This window comes from Dermacentor variabilis, chromosome 10 (assembly GCF_050947875.1).
Source record: "Dermacentor variabilis isolate Ectoservices chromosome 10, ASM5094787v1, whole genome shotgun sequence".
NCBI classification, from domain to species: Eukaryota; Metazoa; Arthropoda; class Arachnida; order Ixodida; family Ixodidae; genus Dermacentor; species Dermacentor variabilis.
Window position 1 is genome coordinate 11,438,239 of NC_134577.1, and position 23,723 is coordinate 11,461,961.

The window sequence follows — 23,723 nt, forward strand, 5'->3', positions numbered from 1 at the left end:
GTAGTGCTAGTTAGTAGTAGTAGTAGTAGTAGTAGAAGTAGTAGTAGTAGTAGTAGTAGTAGTAGTAGTAGTAGTAGTAGTAGTAGTAGTAGTGTTCCATTTGTCATTTTTAGCATATTTGCATGGTAGAATAGTATACAAAAAGAGGTATAATAAAGTGTTAGAACGGATTACCTAAAAAAAAAAAACTGAATACTGTTTTTAGCTTGCTTCTGCCGACGTTGCTCTCTTGATAGGGGCTCTACTGTTAATTGCAATGTACATAATATTTTTTATAAATGCTCTCGCTGTACAAGTAAGACAGACATTGGGGTTCTATCACCGCCGTTCTCTTCTGTCTCTTGTATTTGCTGTGTAGCGATATCCTTGCGATAACAAGCGTAGGGATGCGCTTTCCCGAAAGTTCATATTGCGACTTGGTTGTTCGATATGTGATCATTATCGTAACCGATTGATAACCTTGAAAATATTTTAAGCGCAACGAAACACAGTACACGAAGGAACAACAAAGCGCCTTGTCCTATTGTTTCTTTGTGTACTGTCTTTCGTTGCACTTCAAAAAGTTTTCATGATGCCAATCAACCAACAGGCCCGATTGACGATTTTGTTGCATTATATTGATAATCGCTGCATGTCTTTGTTACGTCCTAAATGGTGGCTGTATAAGCTCACTGCAGCTGTCGTGATAGCAAGGGCAACGTCTTCGCGACAGAGATGGCCGTAGTTATTGATACCTCACAGGCACCGCCCGGATTCCCAGTGCTTGTACCGTTAAAGCCATGTGAACGCCCCTTGAGCCGAAGCTCACAAACGACTACAACTTCACACGCTTCAGAGGGTACAAACGGGCGTGAAAGATTGACAGTTTATGACAGACGCTCAGTAATACGGGTTTTACAAATTTCAAACTGCTTATTATTTCTTTAATTCTGGACACAGCGGAAGCTAGGATGGCTCATAGCATTGCTAAGCGACCTAGTTAAGCGTCATGTTCTACCAGAATGCTTGAGCCTGCCAGCCCATCTTATACCCCCCGTTGAACAACTCCCGCTGCCACCACGAGTCAACAAACAAAACTGCGCGGAGACGAGAAAGCTCCGAATCTCGAGGATTCCGCTGTGCGGATTCTAGCCCGGGACGCTCTTCCATCTCACCCCCCTCCCGTCTAGTGGGTCTCCCGGTGAGGTCCAACTCTCAAAATATTCTCGCGCGGAAAACGGGGCCAGCGCAGCAGCTCCAAGCGACGTGCGCTCAGGCACAGACAGGCTTTCTCAACCGCGCTGCACCAGAAAACGCGCCTCGCCACGGCTCCCGCTCATCGCCAAAACCTGCTAGGGCAATGAGAAACTTCACGTAATGGAAAACTGCGATCCACCGTAATAGAACACAATGTTACAAAGGGACGATTTCAGTACACACGGATTCGCGCTCAAGGCTACGACACATATTTATTCAACCTAACTTCCAATATTGTTTTTCTGCGGAACTGAAATGGGGGGAGGGGATACCTTTGTAACTTTCTGCTATTGTCAGGTGTGTGACAATTTTTTTTCTGACGGAATACTTCGTCCGATTTGCGGAATGTCAGTGACCTTATTTGATTAAACAAATACAAGCATATGTCAAAAAAATACATGGTCCAGAAAACATCTCTGTTTCGGTGCAGTGACAAATGCCATCTTAAACACATTGGAAATTAAAAAGTTCTTGTCAATGTTTATTAGTTTTTTCTTTATTATTATCTTTTTTTTCTTTGTTCTCATTGTTGCGTGCGGTAGGGCAATCTAATACGCACTTCTAGGTTGTTAAAATCGTCCGTAATAAGTAAGCAATAAGCGTTCCGCTGTTTCTGGACAAGGATTTTTAAGGCTCCGAGCTGATACCTATCACCCATGAATCCTGTCAGTCAAAGTAAACAGAGAAATGTTTTTCGGTATATTAAATTTACCGAAAGGCTCTCACGAGACACGCCATGACGGCTAGCTGCGAAGCTGTCACTGTGGTGCCAGCGCCTCACGAGGGCTCTCTAAGTTTTTGCTTTCGTGTGGAGCTCAGTTTTAGTACATCGAATTATCCGTCAATTAAGACTAGTAATAAAGATATCCTTAAACAACCAAGTACATTGTGTTTAATGTAAACTGAAATAGACGAAATGGCAGTTTAGCTCGTGTGATACAGAGCTAAAATGCAACGCTCCTTTCATGACGAGCCATCAGCCAGCAATCCGGAATTATGCCCTTCTCGCACATAAAAAGCGACTCCTCGCACGTCTCTCCCCCTACATCGGCGCAGTTTTTGAAGACTCGGTGATCGCCGAGGTCTGGCTGCGTCTCCGGCGCCTGCTTGCGAACGCATCGTAATCTCAGTCGGGGATCTGAGTTACCCTACTCCTCCTCTTCTTCCCGCTCCGGCGTCGCGCGCCTTAGGCGACCTTCCCGAAGGTCAGCTTCCGAAGCGCTCCCACCTTCGAGCCTCCTCGCAAATACCTGTAAAACACGCAATCTGGGCGAGTCAGTAGCTGCGATAGGATGGCGGCGGCGGCGGCGGCACTTGTGGGAGCAGAAAGAGCAGAGGGAGTCGCAGCATCTTCCATCCTTCTTCTTTCTCTCTCCTCCTTCTCTCACGCTCCTCCTCTACCGCGCCGGATACCGCTGTGCACACCGCCCGTCTCGACGTCCCTCTCCCGCACCCTCGGACCCCCGACTTCGGCGCCCTGTATACCTGCTCCTGGGCCTCTCGGAAAACCGCCTCTCTCCTTCCCCGAGCGGCGCGGGGCCTTCTCTCCACCCTCTCGCTTTTACACCCGTCCCAGCCGCGGGGCCCGGCCCACTTTACGAAAAAACCGCGCTCCGCCCGCCCGGCACTCCAGCGCGAGCGCCTCGGGAATCCCTCCGTCACCTGAAGGGTCGGGGGTGCCCCCCCTCCGCTGAGAACGTGCACGACCACCACCACGAAAGAGAGAACTCGGAATACGACGAATCGTCGCCGCCTTCGGCGCCCGCCAGAGTTGCTTCGCTGCCTCGGATTCGAAGGTCTACGCCGACGCCGGGCTGCCGCCCCGGGAATGTGCCCTCCGCTGCTGGATTAACTCCCCTTGTGCTGCCGGCTCGTTCGTTCGTCTGACTCCGCTGCCAGTGAGCGACAGCAGAGAGCGCAGCAGAGAGAAGGAGAGAGAAGGGGTGGGGATCGGTGCTCGATCCCCCCGTGCGGGTTCTTGGTGCAAAGCCGGCCACACCACGGCGCCCTCGACAAGTCGGCGAGGATTTTAGCACCATCGCCGCCGCCGCCGACAGCCGTCCGGCGTGATGGGGACACGGTAATCCAATCTCCTCTCTTCGTGCTGGCGAGCGCCGCTTAGCCGCGCGCTCTTGCTCTCGCACACCGAGCGAGGCCTTTCTGTGCTCGGAATGCAGGTAGTGGTCGCCACTGCGCGAATAAAAACGCAACGCTTGGAGATTCTTCCACAGTCCACAGTTCCGTGATTGTGTCGTAATCGAAGATTGAAAACCAACGGCATACGTTCATATATGAAAGTTACATGGCCACATCGTGAGAAGAGTAAGCTTTGTTCGCTCTCTGCACAATTGGCCGCAGTTGCAAAGTATTCTCCCGTTAGCTTAACCAACTGCGTGGGTAGCTTCGTCAAGTTGCGAAGCCACTTTCGAGTACTTTCCATCATAGTTATCCGGCTGTCAAACGATATTTTCTAACCGCTCACCGAAATGTGTAGTGCATGCGTCTGCACGACCCATTAACAGTCCGCGCCGATTTTTACACGGTTCTACAAGCGGCTCCTAATCCACCGGTCTCAAGGCAGCCAAACCATGTCGTAACGAGCGTATGACGCGTCAAAAGTTCAGCCATAACCTTCACTGTGGAACACTTTTCCTGTCCCTTTGTTGAAAAAATGTAGCAGCAGCAAGCTTTCCTTTCGAAGGTGAGAGTGAGTGTTGAGTTACTGCGCCCGCGATTGAGGGCCCACAGCCGTTTGTGGTATAGTTCAGTGAATTAAGCTTCGCTGGTGGGTATGTGTCCACAACTGCAAGGTAAACCTTTGTCGAATAAACACAAACTTGCGATGTAAAAAGTCACCTTTCTAAGAGTAAAGAGCGACTGTTCATAAATATAGACACATATACATATTTTTCGCTATCGCTGCAGAGATACATCATGGTTTCTCGTGAGTCTTCTAATGAAAAGAGCATCATCTGTACACGTTTGACGCTAGCGATTACCTCCGTTCTGCATTTCAATCTAACGGCTGATAGCATTGCAAAACAGCATATCATGTAGAACAACCTTTTTGTTTATCTTTCTTGAACAAAATATTCTGCCGGAATACCATTTTGTTATATATGACAACGAATAAGGTTAGCGCTAATATGCGTCAAATTCTCGTCGATTCAACGCGTAATCATGTTGGTTTTCTTTCTTTATTATGCCTTCCTTTGAACAAGTGCACAAAAATCAAATTTTCGGTAGCTCCGGACTTCAGCTTTTGCGAGAGATTTTGCATTTTCGCAGAGTCTTTCGGGCACATAGTTGATAAGCTTAAGGCCGGTATACGTCCAGGCCATTCGAGTATCTTACGTTTGAACTCGGATGGCGCGCTCACGATGTGTGTCGCTTACAGCGGCGCAGTTGACGAACCATGAAAGGAGCTGCAGGCACACTGGGCAAACGATTAACCAGAGTTCACGCAAAACATAGCACCACCTGTTCACCGCGCTAATTACAAAAGATACATACTACGTAAACTATGTACCCACTAGGCCCTAAGTAACTCCTCTTAACTAAACATGTATTAACCTTCAATTTTAGACAAAATGTGAATGGCACTATTCATCAATTTCACATAAAGGTTCTCCTGTAATAAAATTAAACAAATACGCATTTCTGAAAGTCTGATTTCGCAAAGATATTCATTGACTTGGGCAATCACTTCAGGCAGTATTCTCAGCCGGTAACTTTCAGAAATAGCACTTTCAGCGCACATTCACAGAATGAGCTAGCGGACAGGATTCTCTTTTCTCCATTGAGGCGTCTATCTGATCGTTACGTCACGCAAGACAGAAAGCGTCCCCGAAAACAATGCACCGATAATACGGCCATTGGCTGTTGTGTTTGCTGTGAAATTAATTCACTAAAATGAGCCTGTTGATGTGTTCAGGATATTTTTTTTTAATCGCGGCTGGCCTACAGTCTTTATCGCCACGGTGCAGCCACAGCCACGGTGCAGTCTCGCTACGTACAATGCCATTCATTTGGGTATTATCATACATCGTACGAACAGTTCGGTAAACAGGGCCAAAGAACTTGGATGAGTTTTCTCGTTAGCGGCGTTCCGATGGGACGGGAATGCCAAACGGGACGTCTGGAAGGGTGACCTTGGCGAGGTATGGTGGGCGAAAGGGGGGGGGGCGATGAGGGGAAGGAGGCCCCGCGAAGCCGTACGTTTCCAACAGTAGCGGAGGCAGCAGTAGCGGCCCGTGTGCAAAACATGCTGACACCGCCGAAAGCGAAGATGATGCCCAGAGACGCGCCGGTATCGCTGTCCTCGCGCGCCGTTGTTTTTGCTGCTGGTGCTGTCGTTTATGTGGGCTGGCTCTTTCTTTAGCTTGTTCCCTTCGTCCAGAGGTACGCAGCGACAAAGAAGAGGGGGCATGTTCGAGAAGCCAACTGCGCGACTAGCCAAGAAACTAGGAACGGGCCCGGCTGGGAGAAGAAAGACGGGGAGGGGGGGGGGAGGAGTCAGGCTGGAATTTCTCTTTTATTTCTAATATTCCTCCGCCCCGCGAGGAGGGTGGTGAGCGGGCGCTGCAGCGTTGACTTGTTTGCGTGAGTCAGAGGGGCTAATATTACTGCGCCTTGTCCCCTTCGGCTTGGTCCCGCCACCGCGGACTGCATTCGGGGGCGTCCAAAGGCCAACCAGTCAGTTATAGCAGACGTGGTTCAGGGGTTCCCTTTCGAAGTCGCTCCCCCCCAGCCCTACACGCACATACACACTTTTTCTGGCCTTTGGGGTCTCTGTGCCGTTACCGAAGAGAGCATCGGTGACGGCTTCCCTGTTACGCTAGCGGCTGCGCTACTGAGGTTAAATTTTGGTTATCGTCGGGCAACAAACCGTTCAATCTCGACTCGTTTTCTCCTCCATGACTTTAACGTCACATTATATTCATAAACAATATGTAACATTGTTTTAGTGACGGAATTTTTTATGTTGTGCTTATAGTTAAATTATGTATTATATTGTAGTCTTTTTTTCCAGTTTGACTGATTACAAGTACAATTTCTTTTTCAGCGTGTGGATTATGCATGCACTGTGTCCGCTGTTCACTTCTGTCAAAGAGAGGGAGGGAGGGAGATAAAAGAGAAAAATAGGCTTTGTCAAGGAAACGCGAACAATGGTCAGGGTAACTGCTTTTCCTCTTTTTGTTCGGATCTCTTCCGTTTCTGTGCATTGTTCGCGTCTTAGCAGCTATGGTGTTGCGCTGCAAGCGCGAGGTCGCGAAATCAAATTCCGGCCACGGCGCCGCATTTAGGTGGAAGCGAAATGCAAAAAACGCCCGTGTCTCGTGCATTTGGGACACGTTAAAGATCCCTTGGTGGTAAAAATGAATGCAGAGTTCCCAACTACGGCGCGCCTCATAATCAAACCGTGGTTTTCGCAAGTAAAACCCCAGAATTCAATTCAATTCAAATCAAAACTGGAAATTATTTTTTTTTGTATTGTCAGTGAAATAAAGATGCCGTGATAAAATATTGAGATGAATGGATTAAATATTCGTAAGGCGCTGTATGTTCGCCTAGCCTAGCGCATGATTAAGCCTCTCATGATTACATTACTGGCACCTAAGAGCTTGCGGACGTAAGCGTTAGCAATGACTTCTGCACGAAAATTTTAGATTACGACAGAATCACAACACCGATGTTCAGATCTTCAGTTGTCCTTCAGTTTATTCTGCCATCGCCGTGATCGCATGAGTTTCTCAAAAGTGGCATTATCAGGAAGCTCCCTTAGAGGCCAGAACTTTAGACCCTCCTCCTGTACATTTTGTTACTATGTTTATTACAGGTGAATGAATGAATTAAGGAATGAAGCGTTTCTTTTTTTGAGTATGATTTTAGAAAATACGTTTTTAGGGATTAAATATGAAGTGCTTCATAAAAATAAATTATTCAGTAGGATTAAACATGGCATTTTGCCTGGGGTTGTCGTGTGCCCCCTGTGATTCATAGACTTGGAGGGTGACACTAGAAACTCGCTGTGGCTGGTTCCCGTGTTGAACTATGCTGATCCGGCGTTGACAGTGGTAGTGCTGATTAAGTTAGGAGTTGATATGGTGACGCCTGCAAAACCCAGTAAACTAAATTGCGATCAGCCTGGTCCAGTTCACGTTATCTGAACATCGGCCAGAAGAGCACAGACGTACAAACTGTTACAATGGCAAAAATACTGTTTGTGCAAGAGCGCGAAACTCCAGTCCTTGCGTCTTTCACTCCTTATGTCCTCACCAGTTCAGCCCTTTCATTCGAACGTTGCCACACAGTTGCTGGCATTGTGTCACTTGTGGCAGTGGCTAGTGGTGACGAACTCGAGTTTTAGTGTAGACATGGCCAGATAGAGAGCAATCGGTGACATCAGACCGCGTCATAGGTCAATGACAAGGCGTTCAATTATGTGGAAAGGGCAGAGGAACGTGGACGAGAAGAGGAGCTGCCAGTTTCCACTTTTGTTCGTTGTTTGCCAAGCGGCGCTGCTATAAATAGCGTCGCCGCATGTTTGCCCTGGCCTCTGCTCTTATTTCCGACCTCGCAACGCTCCATCGCCTCCTGCCCTCGACGTCACCGATGGTTGTTGGCAGCGTCACCGTTCGATGTGGCTGAATGCGCCTTTTCAAAGAAGACACACTTTTCACCGTGTATTTTTTTGTTTTATTGCCTCTCTCTCTCTCCCGGTCATTATTTTAGTTGTTGTCTCTGATGCCCCTTGAATGTCCGCCTACTTCCTTGAGGAAGCGGCTCACGGGGACATATGACAAATACTGCCTGGACATTGATGTGTGATTCATGCACCATTATTGAACCCATTCAACTCTACATTTAATTATGGAACGAGGTTGTATTTTGTGTTTTCAGAATGTAGTGCTTCACCGGCATTATTTCATGCTTTTTTTTTTCGAGTGATTGTGGATTGTGGGCGCCCTCTACTTGTTCTGTCCAGACGTTTCGCTTACGAAATTGGTTGGCGCGTTATGCTACGTCTATTATTTGACGACAGCTTGCGATTTTCACTAGGGGGATACAATGCTTGTGAACTCACGCTTTTCCATATTGTCCTAAATTTCTTATCTTCGTCTTGCTTTGAGCTCCGGCCTTCTTTTCTATACGCGGTAATATTTGTGCTCACCCAGAAGTACAGACTGCGAAGTAGACAATTACGGTGACAACAAAATTAAGCTCCCTATCAAGAGTGCCATGAAATGTCAGCTTGATAGAGAAATAATGAGCTTGCAAGGCCACCACGTTCAGTATAGTGTCAGAACACATGAGGCTTTTTATGCTATGTTGTCTGGTACTTACCTGCTTTCTTATTTCTTTGTTGTTTTTAACAGTGCGGATGGCATATGGACGATATGTTGACAGATAATCTGAGCGCCTTCTTTTAATGTTCTCGTCGTTAAAAGTCGGCGATCGTGTTACCTTTAGTCTTGTTTTAACGTCCGTGTGCCGTCTGCTTTTGGCATATGGTATTGAGCTGGAACTTGGCACTTGTTTGTTGTTGTCGAGCCCGTGGCCATATTTAACATTATTACATTCTGCCGACTGCTAATTGAAGGTATCTTGAATTTTGCGAAGTGGAATTATGTCAAATGTCGACGCGCAAACTTGAAAGAAAACCGCAAGTCACACATAAACACAGATTATCACCATTTTTGTATTTTTTTATTTAACCATTAAAGTCCTTTTGTGGGATATTGCGTAATAGGGAGCAAAGAACGTAATAACTTAAAATGTAATCATAACAGTGTCAAAAACAATGCAGGCAAATAAATGTGTGCAATACAAAAGAAATAAAAATATACAATGGAATGAATCAACTTGTAAAGTCATGTTGTTTGTCAGCATTGTTGATTACTATGACACTGCGCTGTTAAGCTTTTTAGTGCCTTCACCGACATCATCTAATGATGAAGAGTTCGATGATTATTCTTAGTTTCTGCGCTTATATATCATTACAAGACTCGTCTGTCAAGACGACGGCTATTTCCTGTGAAGCGTGTTTTGTCTGTTAAGCACTGAAGTCTTACAAAAATGCCGACAAAAGCCTGTGGTTAAAGAGGTACTTGAGGGCAGCGCTGAGTTAGCTTAAAAGTTGGGCCAGTATAGTATCTTCAAAACTCTATATATCTCTAACAGCTGCACTTTTACTCGTAATCACAAGCTAGGTTACCACAGGCACACGCCCGCAAGACGCATACCGTCACAAACACTACGCCATAGCCTGTGAACACACAAAAGCCCTCATGTTGGTACTACTCTATCACATACGACCCTTTATGCAATTTTTGTCTAGTTCAGACTGCCTTACTACCCAACAGCGAACATTCTGATTCCTTTAGCAATGTTAAACCAAAGCCGTGAGTTCTGGCGAGGACGGCTAGTTGTCTGAGCGCCCGAGCTTCTTCGACACAGAATGCCCATCCAACCTCGCCTACTATGTTTTCTCTTCGCATTTATCCAACCATCTTTCCCCAAGCGATGTCTTAGCAGCTCGGCTTTCCAGCACGATGTCAGGTTGTTCCTTGACGAAAGACCTTGCCTTTACCACGACTTGATGTACGTGTGGCTGCCTAATATTTCCTTATGTCGCGTTAGGCTATTTCCATCGTGCTGGAGGTGAGAAGTACGTGCAGGGTTCTCAGACAAAAATCGTTATGTCCGTGACTCTCTCTCTTCTCTTCACTTTGTCGGAGCCAGCTGCCGTTTTGGCCCGGACGGACGCACGCAGAGCTGTTGCGACATGACCGCTCGCACTGGCGTCGCGAGAGAATAATTTATCCCCGCACAAGGCGTCCCACTGTTGCCCGTAGACTGGTTTGTGACCCACGCGTGCTCTGCTCTTGGAAATGCCGAAGCGTGTATATTTAAACGTAGGGGGACCTGGCATTCCCGGATGCTCGACGCCGTCTTGCTTGCCGAGAAACAGCAAACACGAAGAGTTTGAGCGAATGGAATGGGCTGCGTCTCGACACTGGGTTCAGCGCGTAATAACATGCCGCTAGACACCGAGCTTTCATACCTATTAGTAATAAATGCGATCGCTTAGGCAACGTGCAAGAAGATGGCTCTGACGGGATTCCGCGCAGGAGCCCAGTTGGTAAATAATTTCGTACGGGAGACGCGAGGCTCCGTTTTGACGACAGGGGATCTCTGGGCAGGTCTCTTCAACTGTAGAGCTCGTCGCGGTCGCGAATGAATTCCTCGAGTTTGCCGGATGCTTGAACCACGAGAAACATCTTCGCCTGGCATATTAACAACATCAGAAGATATGGCACTACCTAGCAGTCATTACTTATCTAGCATGCCGTAGACCCGAGATCGGCATTTTTAGAACAGAACGCCTGATGGGAGATCACTAAGCAGTCATTTTCAATGGGAATTGAAAATTTCCTCTAGGAATTCATCCGTGACTTCGGATGAATTTCTAGAGTTTTTTGTCGGAAACACAAACCAGGAGGATCGCTTATGACTGGTGTAACACCGACGTCTGTGTGTATTATTCTAACTAGCATTCTTTACTTCTTTCCTGCGCCCTTAAAAGTTCAGCCGTACTCTCTCTATAGGTCTGACGCTAGCCCACTGGCCTCAGCCAGTATCTTTAGGGCATAAATGAAGGTGCACCAGGCACCCAATCTCAATCCATTATCTGTGAATACTCAAGGTACGGAAAATGAAAAAGAAAAGAAAACACTACGTCGGTGCGCTCGCCTTAGTGCGCCGAACGCCAGTGCGTTTTTTCTGTATACATTGTTTCTGTATTATTTATTTACCTCAGCTGCACTATCAAATGAATGCAGATTTCCGCTTGACCACAAGACTTACCTCGTATTGGGCTTGATATACTTATTTGGTATTCACAGCTAAAGAGTTGCTTGAAAATAATTTGGCTAGGCTTTCTTTCCTGGCAGCAGTCACCATTAAGGCTGGAAATAAATGCAATCAGTGATAATAGTTGTCTTATTGATGTTAATGAAGACAACTAATACTCCTACAAAAGGTTTAGAGTGCACCGAGAAAAAGGAGAGACTCAGACATCACGGCTCACACTACGTCCTGTCTGCTTATGCGTCCGGTTTTTGTCCTCACGTCATACGCGTGACTTGCGCTCACGAGAGGAATAGCCCAAAACACGGAGGAAACACAGTTGCGCACGACAAGCGCAAACTGCAATCAGGGAGAAAATGTACGCATGCGTAGCTTTTGTCTATTTTATTTCCTTCAAATAAAATTCAATTGAGAGTCGCCGCTCTGCGTGTTCACTTTGCATCTGTCCGTTGTGCTCTTGTCGCGCTGTTGTTAATAATGGATCAACACCGGCTAGTTCGACTTCCAGTTCTTCTGTCAGTGATTGCGGGCGTGCTAACGAGTCCTCAAACTGAAGCATGTATCGCTTACGTTGCTAATGTCACCTTCAAGAGGCGGTGACAAGACCGAGCTGCTGCAGTACTTACAGGGTGATCATTTTCTAATTTCATGGAATGTTTAAACATTGCCTGTTGTAGATAACATGATTCTAGCCCTTGAGCTGGATCATTCATAGAGGCGGGCATTACTTGCACGAGAAATTGAAACACATATTCAACTAGTTAACAAAAATCAACTAGTTATCTTTTGAATTAATTACTTCACGGCACATTTACGAATTGCAGCCTGTGAACTTGCATCCACTTGGAATGAATTTTCAGAGTGATGCCAGTTTGGAGATATGTGCTATCAAACTTTACATAAAAGTGCACTGTTGTTCCACATACTTTTTTAACAAAACACTATTTTATGCGTTGAAGCACGAAACTAACCAGAACGCCCATGTATTTCGTCCCACGCTTTGGGAAATAATATCTCGAATTTGGTGCCATCCAGGAAATTCATTTCAAGTGGATACGTCTTTCAAGCTCACTGGCTACAATTAGTAATTTGCAACATGTGGGAAGACGACGAAGTGTCTTCTTGACAGAACGCTTGTTTCTGTGCTCTCTGCATTTTTGGTGAACTCTTTGCCTTTCGGGGTGCCTCACCTCCCCGTCTTGCGACCATGGACGCGGAGCATGCCACAGGCCCGCCTGGCCAGAAGTCATCACGGCTGTCAACCGCAAGGAAGCGAGTTGGCTCCCCCAGCGACACCGAGGACACCGAGCTGTACTCTATGTCGGAAGACGACTCATCCGACGACGGCTTCATACCCGTCCAGAGTAAGAGGGCGAAGAGAAAGCTCGCCAACACAGCGCCGTCACCTCCTGCGAGCACTACGACTATGAAGTCAAGGCCTTCGCGCTGGCCACACGTCATCATCTTTATGCCGGAAGAACCGTCAAGCAACCTACGGTTGCTGAACAGGCAAGTCCTATCCATTTTTCTGGAACGTGCGGTGCCGGATCAAATTAAAGACATCAGAATAAACCCACGCAAGAATATACTCGCCATAGACGTGTACAACGCGAGTGCGCTTGGAACACTTCAAGAACTCACGGAGCTTGGCGGAATCAAAATGCGCCCCTTCATCCCGATCGACGACACATCGATAGCCGGTGTAATTTACGACATTGACATTGCCATTCCCAATGAAGATTTACCTAGCCTCATCAAGCCGGCAAACGAGGGCACGATCATTACGCAAGTGCGCCGTCTTGGGAACACGCGCTGCGTAAAAGTACTCTTCAAGGGGGATTGCATACCCTCCCACGTTAAAGTCGGACATTTTCGACATCCAGTTCGACCATTCATCCAGAAGCCGCTTCAATGCCATCAGTGCTTCAGGCTAGGACACGTAAAGGGCGTGTGTCCCAACTCGCTTCTGTGTCCCCGTTGCGCTGAACCTCATGCAGAAGTGACCTGCGGTGCCACAGTTCTGAAGTGCGCCAACTGTAGCGGCCCTCACGCAGCCTCGTCGAAAGCCTGCCCCCGCATCAAGAGGGAGCGCGCGGTTCTTAAGCAAATGGCCAGAGACAATTCGGCCCACAGGGAGGCAGCCGAAGTAGTCCGGCGTCGGCGTCTACGTCGGCACCGTCGTACGTCTTCAAAGAAGGCGCATGAGCGAAGAGATAGTACCCGCTCCACTACGGAACCATCTAGTCGCGACGCGAAAGGGCCCACCACTTCCACGAGGGCATCAGATAAGACTCTTTCTTTAGAGGAATGGCCTACGCTACCGAGCCGCTCCCTTGCTAAGGAACCTCAGAAGGTCACGGCGCCACCGGAGCCTTCTCCGGCCATTGATGATTCACCTAAAACAGATCAAGTCATCTCGGTGCTACGTTCCCTCATGGAGGCCATCCGAACGATTTTAGTTGAGATGGGGACACCGTCTGCTCGAAGCGCACTTAAAGTGCTGGACGCCTTAAGCCCAGTGCTTGAATCCCTCAACTAGAAAGATGGCTACCCATACCCCATCCTTCCGAAAAGAAGTCAAGGCAGCGTCTGTCATGCAGTGGAACGCCAGAGGGCTAAAATCACGAATTTCAGATTTCCGTCAGTATGTGTACACCAATGTGTTTCCACTCATCGTCATTTGTGAGCCCAACTTGTCGAAACCAATCAGACTGTCAGGGTACGAATGTTTCATGTCATCAACAAATAGTGCATGCAGCAAGATCATCGTTTTTGTTCGACGTGAACTCACCTATGTTTTGCAACCAATTGCGCCCCACGACGACAATCAGTATATTTGCATCACAGTTAAAAAGAACAAACTCTTGTTTACTCTCATAGGCGTGTATATATCGCCTTCCAGCAATTTCGACACTAAAAGATTAACGGATATTTTGAGTGTTTGCCCCGCCCCATGGGTCATCATAGGAGATTTCAATGCACACCATCCAGCATGGGGAAGTACAAAGACAAATGCAAGAGGACGAAGATTATCAAGCATCGCCTACAACTATGGCCTTACTCTCTTGAACGACGGTAGCCCCACCTTTCTTCGAGGCGTGACATACGGCAGCTGTCTCGACCTTGCTTTTGTCTCCAACTCTCTCGCCAGATATGTGAAGTGGTTGCCAGATATTGAGACACATGGGAGTGATCACATTCCCACCTATCTGACCATCAAGGGCTTGTCGTCTAGATCTGGCCCACGAAATACCATTCGGACGATTCAATGGGCCAACTTCAAATCTGATATGGAAGATGCCTGCAGCGAGGGCCTACCCTCTGGGTTAGAACAAACAATTAAAAATACGATGCGGAACGCCACTCGCATACTGACGATCTCTCACACGCGAAACGACTTCGACATAGAATTAGAGCGACTTCGCGCACTTCGTCGCCGGGCGGAACGTCGATATCGGCGTACAAGATCAATCCATGACCTTCGGGCAGCCAGGAGGATACAAAAGAAGATTCAGCGTCGAATGAATAGATTAGCGTCGGAACGTTGGGCAACGTTTTGCCAAACACTCGACCCCCGCAAGCCGCTGTCTCACATTTGGAAAACGGTGCAAGGTCTGCGTTGCCTCCCGGAACAGCGTTTTCCATTCAAGGCACTCGCGCTTTTCCAAGGGCGGCAAGACATCGATGTCGCAGAAGACTTTTGTGCGCGAATGGCAGACCAAGCGACACGTCCAGATCTTCCAGCCCGAGATGATGTCCCCCATTCCCGAGATTGCCGCATGGACCTTCCTTTTACAATGGAGGAGCTCGAGGCGGCACTAGCTCTCTGCAGGCGCTCATCATCTCCGGGTCCAGATGGTATATCATACCGAGCCTTGTGCTATCTCGGAGAATCCGCACGGATAGCACTATTGAGTCTCTACAACACCTCATGGCAGGAGGGAAATGTTCCTGACGAATGGAAAGTGAGCCGCCTGGTGCCAATCTTGAAGCAGGGCAAATCCCCGCTAGAGCTCACCTCTTACCGCCCGATAGCGTTGGCCAGCTGTGTAGGAAAGATAATGGAACGGATGATCCTTGGCCGCCTGGAATGGTACCTTGAACACTACAAGATTTATCCGAGTTCCATGGCTGGCTTCCGCCGTGACCGCTCTTCCATCGACAATGTAGTTGATCTCGTTTCATATGTCCAGCACGAAAGGTCCCGTAAACGTTTATCTGCAGCTTTATTCCTAGATGTGAAAGGGGCATACGATAACGTATTACATGAGGCTATTCTCGACGCTCTTGTGACGGTTGGCTTAGGTGGTCGAGTATTTTTATGGATTGCAAGTTACCTATCTGCAAGATCATTCTATGTATTAACTGACGATAGGCCAACTACGCGACGCTATACCAGCAAGGGCGTTCCTCAAGGCGGTGCTCTCAGCCCGACGCTATTCAACCTCGCTCTTATTGGGCTTGCTGAACACTTGCCAACTACCACCCAAATTTCAGTATACGCAGACGACATCTGTCTCTGGACTTCGGCAGTCACACGTCCTCAGATACGTGCACGGCTTCAGAGAGCGGCTACTTTGACAGCGAGCTACTTGTGTGAACAAGGTCTCAGCATATCGCCAGAAAAATGCGCCCTAGTGGCGTTTACTCGCAAACCAATGACGCCTTATGTCATCTCAATCAATGGGCGGACCATTTCCTATGTCAGAACCTACAGATTTCTTGGCGTAATTATCGACCGAGACCTCTGTTGGAGCCGCACGTAGCTTACATGAAACGACGCCTAACAGCAACCTCCCAGTTGTTTAAATACCTGACAGGAAAGACGTGGGGGATGTCAGTAGACGCAATGCTGAGACTCTACAGAGCTCTCTTTCTCGGTTTTTTAAGATACAGTCTACCTGTACTGAACAACACCTGCAAGACAAATGTTCGTGTTCTGCAAGCAGCGCAAGCTCAAGCACTCAGAGTTTGTCTTGGTTTGCCGAGATGCACGTCAACTGAGGCAACTATTGCGATTGCTCGGGACCATCCAATGCAGACTCACATCACGGTGGAAACCCTGAGAACGCATATCAGACATTTGGCACGGGCCCCCTATCACCACCTTGCAACACTACCTTCAGACAGGCACCAAGCATCATTCTCAAAAACTATTGTCAAGTACAACGACAAACTTCCCTCGGGCTTCACCGCTGCATCTAAACCATCGATGCCCCCTTGGTGCCTTGTCCGCCCCACAGTCCATCTCAACGTGCCAGGAATCGGGAAAAAGTCTGAGCTGTCGTCGCCTGTGCTGAAACAACTGTCTCTGCTTCTTCTGCACGAGCGGTACGGAGACCGTGCACATATTTATACTGACGGTTCCACAAACATCCAGTGTTCGTCCGGTGCTGTAGTCGTCCCAGAAAGAGGTATTACCATCAGCTTTAGGACTGACCACCCAACAACTTCTACGTCTGCGGAACTAGCTGCTCTTCGAGCTGCACTTTGTTTTGTCAATCGGGAACCACCTCGACAATGGACAATTTTCAGCGACTCAAAGGCAGCCCTACAATCTGTACTATCAGCTCTGCGTCGCGGGCCCTTCGAACAGCTCGTATTCAATATTAGATGCCTACTTCATACATCACATGAGAAAGGACATCACGTGACGTTTCAGTGGCTGCCAAGTCACTGCGGCGTCATCGGAAATGAAGACGCCGATAAAGCCGCTCGGACAGCTCTTGAAGACACACAGGAAGAGGCCATACCACTTTCACGGTCCGACGCAGCCAGCAGACTTCAAGTGCTTGCACGGGAGATCACGCTCTCTCTATGGTGCACACCCAGCAGCCAGACCAACCGCAGCAATCATCAACACGACCTGCCCTCCTTGATGCATCTATGTATGCCAACCGGACTCCGCCGAAGTGAGGCCACCCTGCTTTATCGCTTATGGCTAGGGGTGGCCTTCACGAAATCTTACTCGTTTCGCATTGGAATGGCCGACAACGCTCTCTGCAATGCCTGTCTTTGCGAGGAGACGCTGGAACACATTCTGTGCGACTGTCCTGAATATAATGTTCAGAGACAGTCCATGGCGTCCGTTCTAGCGCACCTTGACAATAGACCATTGTCAGTTGCAACCATTTTCACATATCGCCGACTGAAGTCATCGCAGCTGAAGGCGACGAAGGGACTACTTCGGTTTATGAAGGATACGGGCTTGGACAAGCGGCTGTGACAGTGATGTCACGTACCGCACAAGAGTGACAGACTGTAACCAACGATGTGTGTGCCGTGTTATGTGCCCTCTATCTCTTCTCCCCATCTTTCATCCCCCCCATCCCGCTCCCATGTGTAGGGTAGCAAACCGGTTAGGCAAAACTGGTTAACCTCCCTGCCTTCCTTCTCCACTTTTTCCTTCCTTCCTTCCTTGCAACATGTGCCGTAAGGTAATTAATTAAGAAGTTACTTAGTGTTATTGTTAATTGTTTGAACATGTGTTCCAATTTCTTATGCTAGTAATGTCCGACTATTCGAATAATCCAGCTCAAGCACACGAATTGTGCTGTCTGCCACAGGCGATTTTTTCAAAATTCTATAACACTCAAAAATTATCGCCCTGTATAGGAACTGCACGTGCGTGCCGTGACATCAGGTCAATGACATCTGATCCCACGCGTCCTATTTCTCTTGTTGATATCGGCCACAAGACACCGTAGCCGTGCAATAAATTTGTTCAATGCTCGGCTTCCTTCCTTGACCTTTCTTACAAAGCGCGTCGGCTGCCCGGCCGCCGATCCCGGCCGCCGATAGTATACGGGCCAGCCTAGCCACAGCTGTAACAAGTCTGGTTGTATGCAGCAATTATTCAGACAGCTGCCTAAAACTGGCAATTCAAACACTCTAAGAGAATTCATCGTCATGTGTTTCGTTTAGTCAACGTTCCGACGCCATATAACTGTGACGGGAACTGTGCGACTGCTCACGTGATCCTGGGTCATGAGGTCCACTTTGACTCATTTAGACAATCGCATCACAATAAAGGCAATATATTGACAATTATCTCTAAGACACGTGAGTGTACATGCACACACCGAATTAATTTCACGTTCCACTACCCACGTGCAGTAGTTTTTATTTCTAACTGCGCGCGTTGTGTGAATTCAGAATAAAACAAATCGTCCTTTCATGAAGAGCACAATCTTTATGATAGAAGACGATGTGGCGGCTTCGTTTGCTTGCCTCATCGACAGCCCGAGTGGAGCTAAAAGTTTTAGTCTAAAAAAAAACTGACAACGTAGACCAATATGCAAAAGCTTTCTTTTCAGTTTTTCGCCTCGGTCTTTTTCAGTGCGCACTTTGCTTCATTTCAATAAGCTGCTAATTGCAGGGACAAAGAGAACATTTTGGGATCTAGAATAAAATAACCGGAATGGCGTTCCGAAACTAGCGGCGTATAACCTTTTCAATTCGCTCACCATATTTTTGTAGCAAGAGAGGAATGAGCTCTTGTAAACGTTTCCCTCCTTGCAAATGACGTTAACACACACGCCTTTTCTTTCTTTCTTTCTTTCTTTCTTTCTTTCTTTCTTTCTTTCTTTCTTTCTTTCTTTCTTTCTTTCTTTCTTTCTTTCTTTCTTTCTTTCTTAACGCCTGTGCATTTTCTCGACCGCATACTCACGGCAGAATATAGAGCAAGACTCCGTCTGGAAACTTTGAGCAGCTGAGGCAATTTTAGGCAACAGCATTGCGTCCGAGCATCTGAAAATAGCGCACGCAACCCGTCTGGACCGTAGTCGGCAGCAACTGCCGGTTCCTTAGAAAGCAACGCCTGCAGCGTATAGCAGCATAGTTCAAAGCCTCTTGTGTACCAGGTGATAAGCTCACGAGATGGCACGTTTGCCGCGATGGTTGTTATCGCTATCTATATTTTCGCCCAGTTTGAAAACAATTGAAGACAAGCGGATACGACACGAGTGCGAGGATAGCTAACTTATGTAGTTGACGTTGGGGCTAGTTCTTGTAAATACAGGCTGAAAGGCGTTACTAGAATGTCAAAGGGCACGTTGCATGCACTGGGCTTCTCGTGTCTTTTTTTTTTTTGCGCCAGTTGTAAATTTAGCGGTCCGTTTCAATCAAAAAACAGCAAAATGCGGGATTATATGTGTCATAATCAATTATTGAATTGTTTATGTAAAGTTAATATTTGATGCTATAGACTGCAGTTTACCTGTTCCGGGCACCGCATGTCTTGCCCGAATCATTTGAGTGACAGTTCTCGCACCTTCGCCAGCATTAACGCGATTAGTCAATAAAGAGGTGTCGTTAAGTATTCATAAACCAGAGTCAAAACATCCGCAGGATGCTGCAGTTTCATTTAAAACGTAGCATCCTCGCGCAACTCGCATTTTTTCGCGTCCCTCTTTAGACGTCGACGGAATGACGGCACTAAGGATAATTCCTTAAGAAAACAAATTCCAGTAAAACCAAATCATTTCGGGCTCCTTGGGAGTGAGGCGAGAAAGTTCATATGCATGCATTCAATGCATGCATATGGGGGGTAGTTACATAGGTTACATGCACTGAGGTTTTTGCAATGTCTCTCTTCTGGCCGTCTCCACTGTATACATTTAAAGATAAAGGGTATTTATCCCATGATATCTAGAGAGACTGGCTTGAGTGCGTCCTGTTCTGGGCTCTGCACTGACGGCGCGGAAAAAAGAACGAAAAAAAAGGAGGTGGAGGCGGGCGGGGGGGGGGGGGGGAGTTAGGAGGGAGCAAAGAAGCTGTGTGTGCACTGCGGGGGCTTCCTTATGGCTTCTCGCACATGTGAAACACCGAGTAAACGACGTCCTCCCGCACTATTTACACGGTAAGCGAGGGAAGTTTTTACTTCGACACTTGCTAGCCCGTTACGCGCCACACAAAAAAATATCGAAAGGCTTACGTTTTACGTCTGCCGCCAGCAGACCTAAGATGTGAACGAAGAGGCGGTCTGGGCACTACGGGAGGTTTCCAAAGGGGGCTCCGCAGGTTCGTCAACACCGCAGTCATTTACGATGTGCGCGCATTGATCTATACTTAGCCTGAGCGGCAGACGCCCGCCTTACCTACTTGGACTGGGGACTCCCTACACCTCCTCCGTTGCTGGCGCAGAAGCCCTTCTGTCGCACAGTCACTGGCTTTGAGTCTGCGCGTGTCCTCCCATAGAAACATCGCGGTTGAGATGCGGTTACGTTGGACCAACGCTGTGTTATATATATAGTAAGCGCTGTTCGTATTATTCTTGACTACTGGCTGTGGAGTTTCTTAGCCCCGCTAGTCCTGCTATAAGTGCTCGTTTAATTAAATTGTATGGCTTAACGTTGTGAAATTACACAGTAGGTTATGCGAGACACCGTAATCAGTGGCATCGGAATAACTTTGGCGACCTGGCGTTCTTTAGCGTGCACCCAAAGCGCAGTACACGAGTGTTTCTGCATTCCGCCAACATTCGAATGCGACCGCCGCGGCCAGGATCGAACCCGCAACCTCGGGCTAAGCAGCACGACACGATAGCCACTCCGCTATCACGACGGGTTCACTGATCATTTAATAAAAGTTATAAACCATAATTTTCGGCAATGAAAGTAAACTTTGTACATTGACCTTAGTTATTTTTACTTATTATTTTACCAAGTTAGCAAAAATTTTGTTGCTTATTTAATGGTTAATTTTTTTAAAAAGACGTCCTGGTCCGGGAGTCAAACCCAGAACCAACGCTCGAGTTTGATTCACGGACCAGGACGTATTCTTATTCAACTGCGAAGCTTTGTTTCTGAGAAACTCGTATGGGTCTCCTGTCTGTATAGCTTTGTGCTTCTGTCAGGGGGACGATGTTTCTCTTTCGTGAATCTTTATCCACCTTGCGGGTTACAGCAGAACTCTTTTATCATACCGCCACTTCGTGCTTAAATGTCACCACAACGTCTCATTTTACGGTCCTCATTATTCAATATACTAACACTTCATTGGCATTGTACTTGCCTGGTTCGTCAAGTAAAAATGATGAAAGCACCGTGTTATCAGCGCGAACAAGCTGCTGCACGAACGTTGACTCGTTTCACCGTCTGCCAGCAAATAAAGAAAGCAGCGTGGAAAACGGGTACTCGGATCGACTTCATGGACGGTGATGTTTTGCGTTTCATGCTTCAATAATGCGAAAAAGACCCGCCGTGGTTGCTCAGTGGCTATGGTGTTAGGCTGCTGAGCACGAGGTCGCGGGATCGAATCCCGGCCACGGCGGCCGCATTTCGATGGGGGCGAAATGCGAAAACACCCGTGTACTTAGATTTAGGTGCACGTTAAAGAACCCCAGGTGGTCAAAATTTCCGGAGTCCCCCACTACGGCGTGCCTCATAATTAGAAAGTGGTTTTGGCACGTAAAACCCCATATATTATTATTAATGCGAAAAAGCTTTATCGTCAAAATCAAGGCGAGAAGGCAAAGCAAAATCTTTATATCAAGCGTAATCCCGCGAAGTCCCTGCTACGCCCATTGACTATTGTATATTTTTTAAGTTGAGGACAAGCTGTGAAATCAGTCCGCTTCCATGCTACTGTGTGCCTGTACTCGTACGGTGATGCTTTGTCACTATTACTGGGTGAACCAGACGAGCAAATATGCCAGGAGATAGAGAGAGAGTGAAAATAACCAGAAGAAAAATCCGGTTTCCTACCCTACACTGGGGAATGCAGAAGGCGGACGTAGAAAGATAAGAAGGAAAGAAAGAGAGAGAAACAGAGCACGTGCACGCGATCACTGCAGTCCACAGCACAGGATAACTGTTGACACTTGTCAGTGCTAGAGTCGCTCAAGAAGGTTTCTTGTCTATAAGAACTGCAACAATGCATTTGTAGCCCATCCTCTCCTGCGATGGCTTGCGAGGTCGGTATTCTAATATTAGTTCTTCTGACAATGGTCTGTCGTCGATACGAGCGCAGTCGCGAGCATTTGTCTCTACACATTCTATCGAGAAAGGTCGCACAAGGTGTGTTCGAATGTCTCCTCGAGACTCAGTCATCACAGGCAGTGTTGTCAGCCATTCCAATGTGTAATGCAAAATATTTTGTAATGTCTTCTCCCGGCCATAGACTACAAAGCAGGGCAGCATCGCGTCGCCGGTTTCCTGGTGGGATGCAAAGATGGAGTGCAGGGCTCAGGCGGTGCAGTTGGTTGTTTCGAAAACTTCATGTGTGCCGCATGAAGTGCGTGGCGTCTCGTGCCAGCACGCGAATTATCTAGCTGCATTTGAGGCTGACAATGGTATCGATTATTGTGGGCCATCTTAAATAGCTGCCAGAGAAGCGTTATCGGTGTATCGCAGTTACAATTAAAACGTAATGTGATGTCTCTAGATCAAGTTAGGAATTAACCTCTGGTCTCGAACACCAGTTGTTCGTGCTGTCCGCGCAAAATGTTATATTTCATGATGTGGACCAAAAATGCAACGTTGTAGTGAAATTTGAGCTCTAACAATCCAGTGGTAATCAACTTACTTTTTGTAGTTGACAAAATAAAAACACGGGCAACAGTATATTGTTTTTACGTGCTGTCGCTGACTTGCGCTCTTCTCTTACCAGCGTCTTTAATCTCTATTTCTGCTTGCAAGTTGAGTTCATAAGCCCATTCTTATGGCGTGTCACGCTTTTTAACGTTGTCCTGAGGGAAACATCTTCTGGTAAGAACCTTGAACCGTAGAAAATAAATAAAAAGAGGTAATGGCATTCGCAGCGACCTCACGTTATGGTGTACACGTGAACTGTCCTGCGGGCGAAACGAGAAGAGAAGAAATGAAGGAGCGAAAATGGCGAGAAGTAGACGAAAAGTAGAACCCAAATACGGAAGGTGAAATGCACGTAAATATAAAAGACAATAAATTCGTTAAGTTCGCGAAATGAAATAAATACGTATTGTTTTGAGCACTATCGAAGGGAAAATACGGGATGCAACAAGTATTCGGATACCGAAACAAAACACCGATAGAATTCAGTCTGCTAAATCTACGCTCTAGTGTAAGACAGCGAAATGCAGCGAAAGTAATTGAACTTCGTCTGTAAAACGTGAAATACTCAATGGAATCGTTAACAACAATGGTTAAATTGAAATGCATTCAGCTTGCTTCGCGAAGCAGACCGTACTTCGTTCCTTCCGTCCGGCGTCGTGTAGCAGTGTATATTCAGAACAACTTCGCAACGCAGTGCTGCGGTAACAAAAAACATCAAAATAAGCGGATATTGTTTTTGTTGTCGTGATGCAGTTTGGGTGTTTCGTTCTTTGGTTCCGTTCGCCAAGTGACTTAGGAACCCTCTGCATATGCTCAGTCACCCTGTAAAGCGTGTTTTGCCTGTTAGGCAGTTCTGCTTAACAAAAAAGCCAAATTCAAAAGCAAGGAAAATTATGGAAGATAGAAACTTCGAAACCCCTTACGTCGATCGGGAAATTGATTGCGCCAATAAATGGGCAGGTAACTGCACACACGCGTTACCCGAAGCTTATGACAGCCCTCATATTCTATACTCATCTCACTTTAGATAGCAGGCTGATGAGAAGCATGCGTATTGGCAGGCACACGAGCATGAAAGGA

At 47.3% G+C, this 23,723-nt stretch overlaps 1 protein-coding gene across 7 annotated transcripts in view; it reads left to right on the plus strand.

The window, feature by feature from the left end:
• The window catches only part of bt (projectin protein bent), a 243,329-nt gene that overhangs the window by 32,301 nt on the left and 187,305 nt on the right, over positions 1-23,723 (plus strand). Inside the window, exon 1 of one of the 7 annotated variants that reach the window (XM_075671552.1) lies at positions 2,825-3,316. The exons of the other annotated variants lie outside the window; for them this stretch is intronic. Within the exon in view, the coding sequence (XP_075527667.1) occupies positions 3,306-3,316 (11 nt within the window). The 5' untranslated portion in view covers positions 2,825-3,305. Of the gene's footprint in view, positions 1-2,824; positions 3,317-23,723 lie in introns of those variants that run through there. 7 annotated transcript variants of the gene reach the window in all.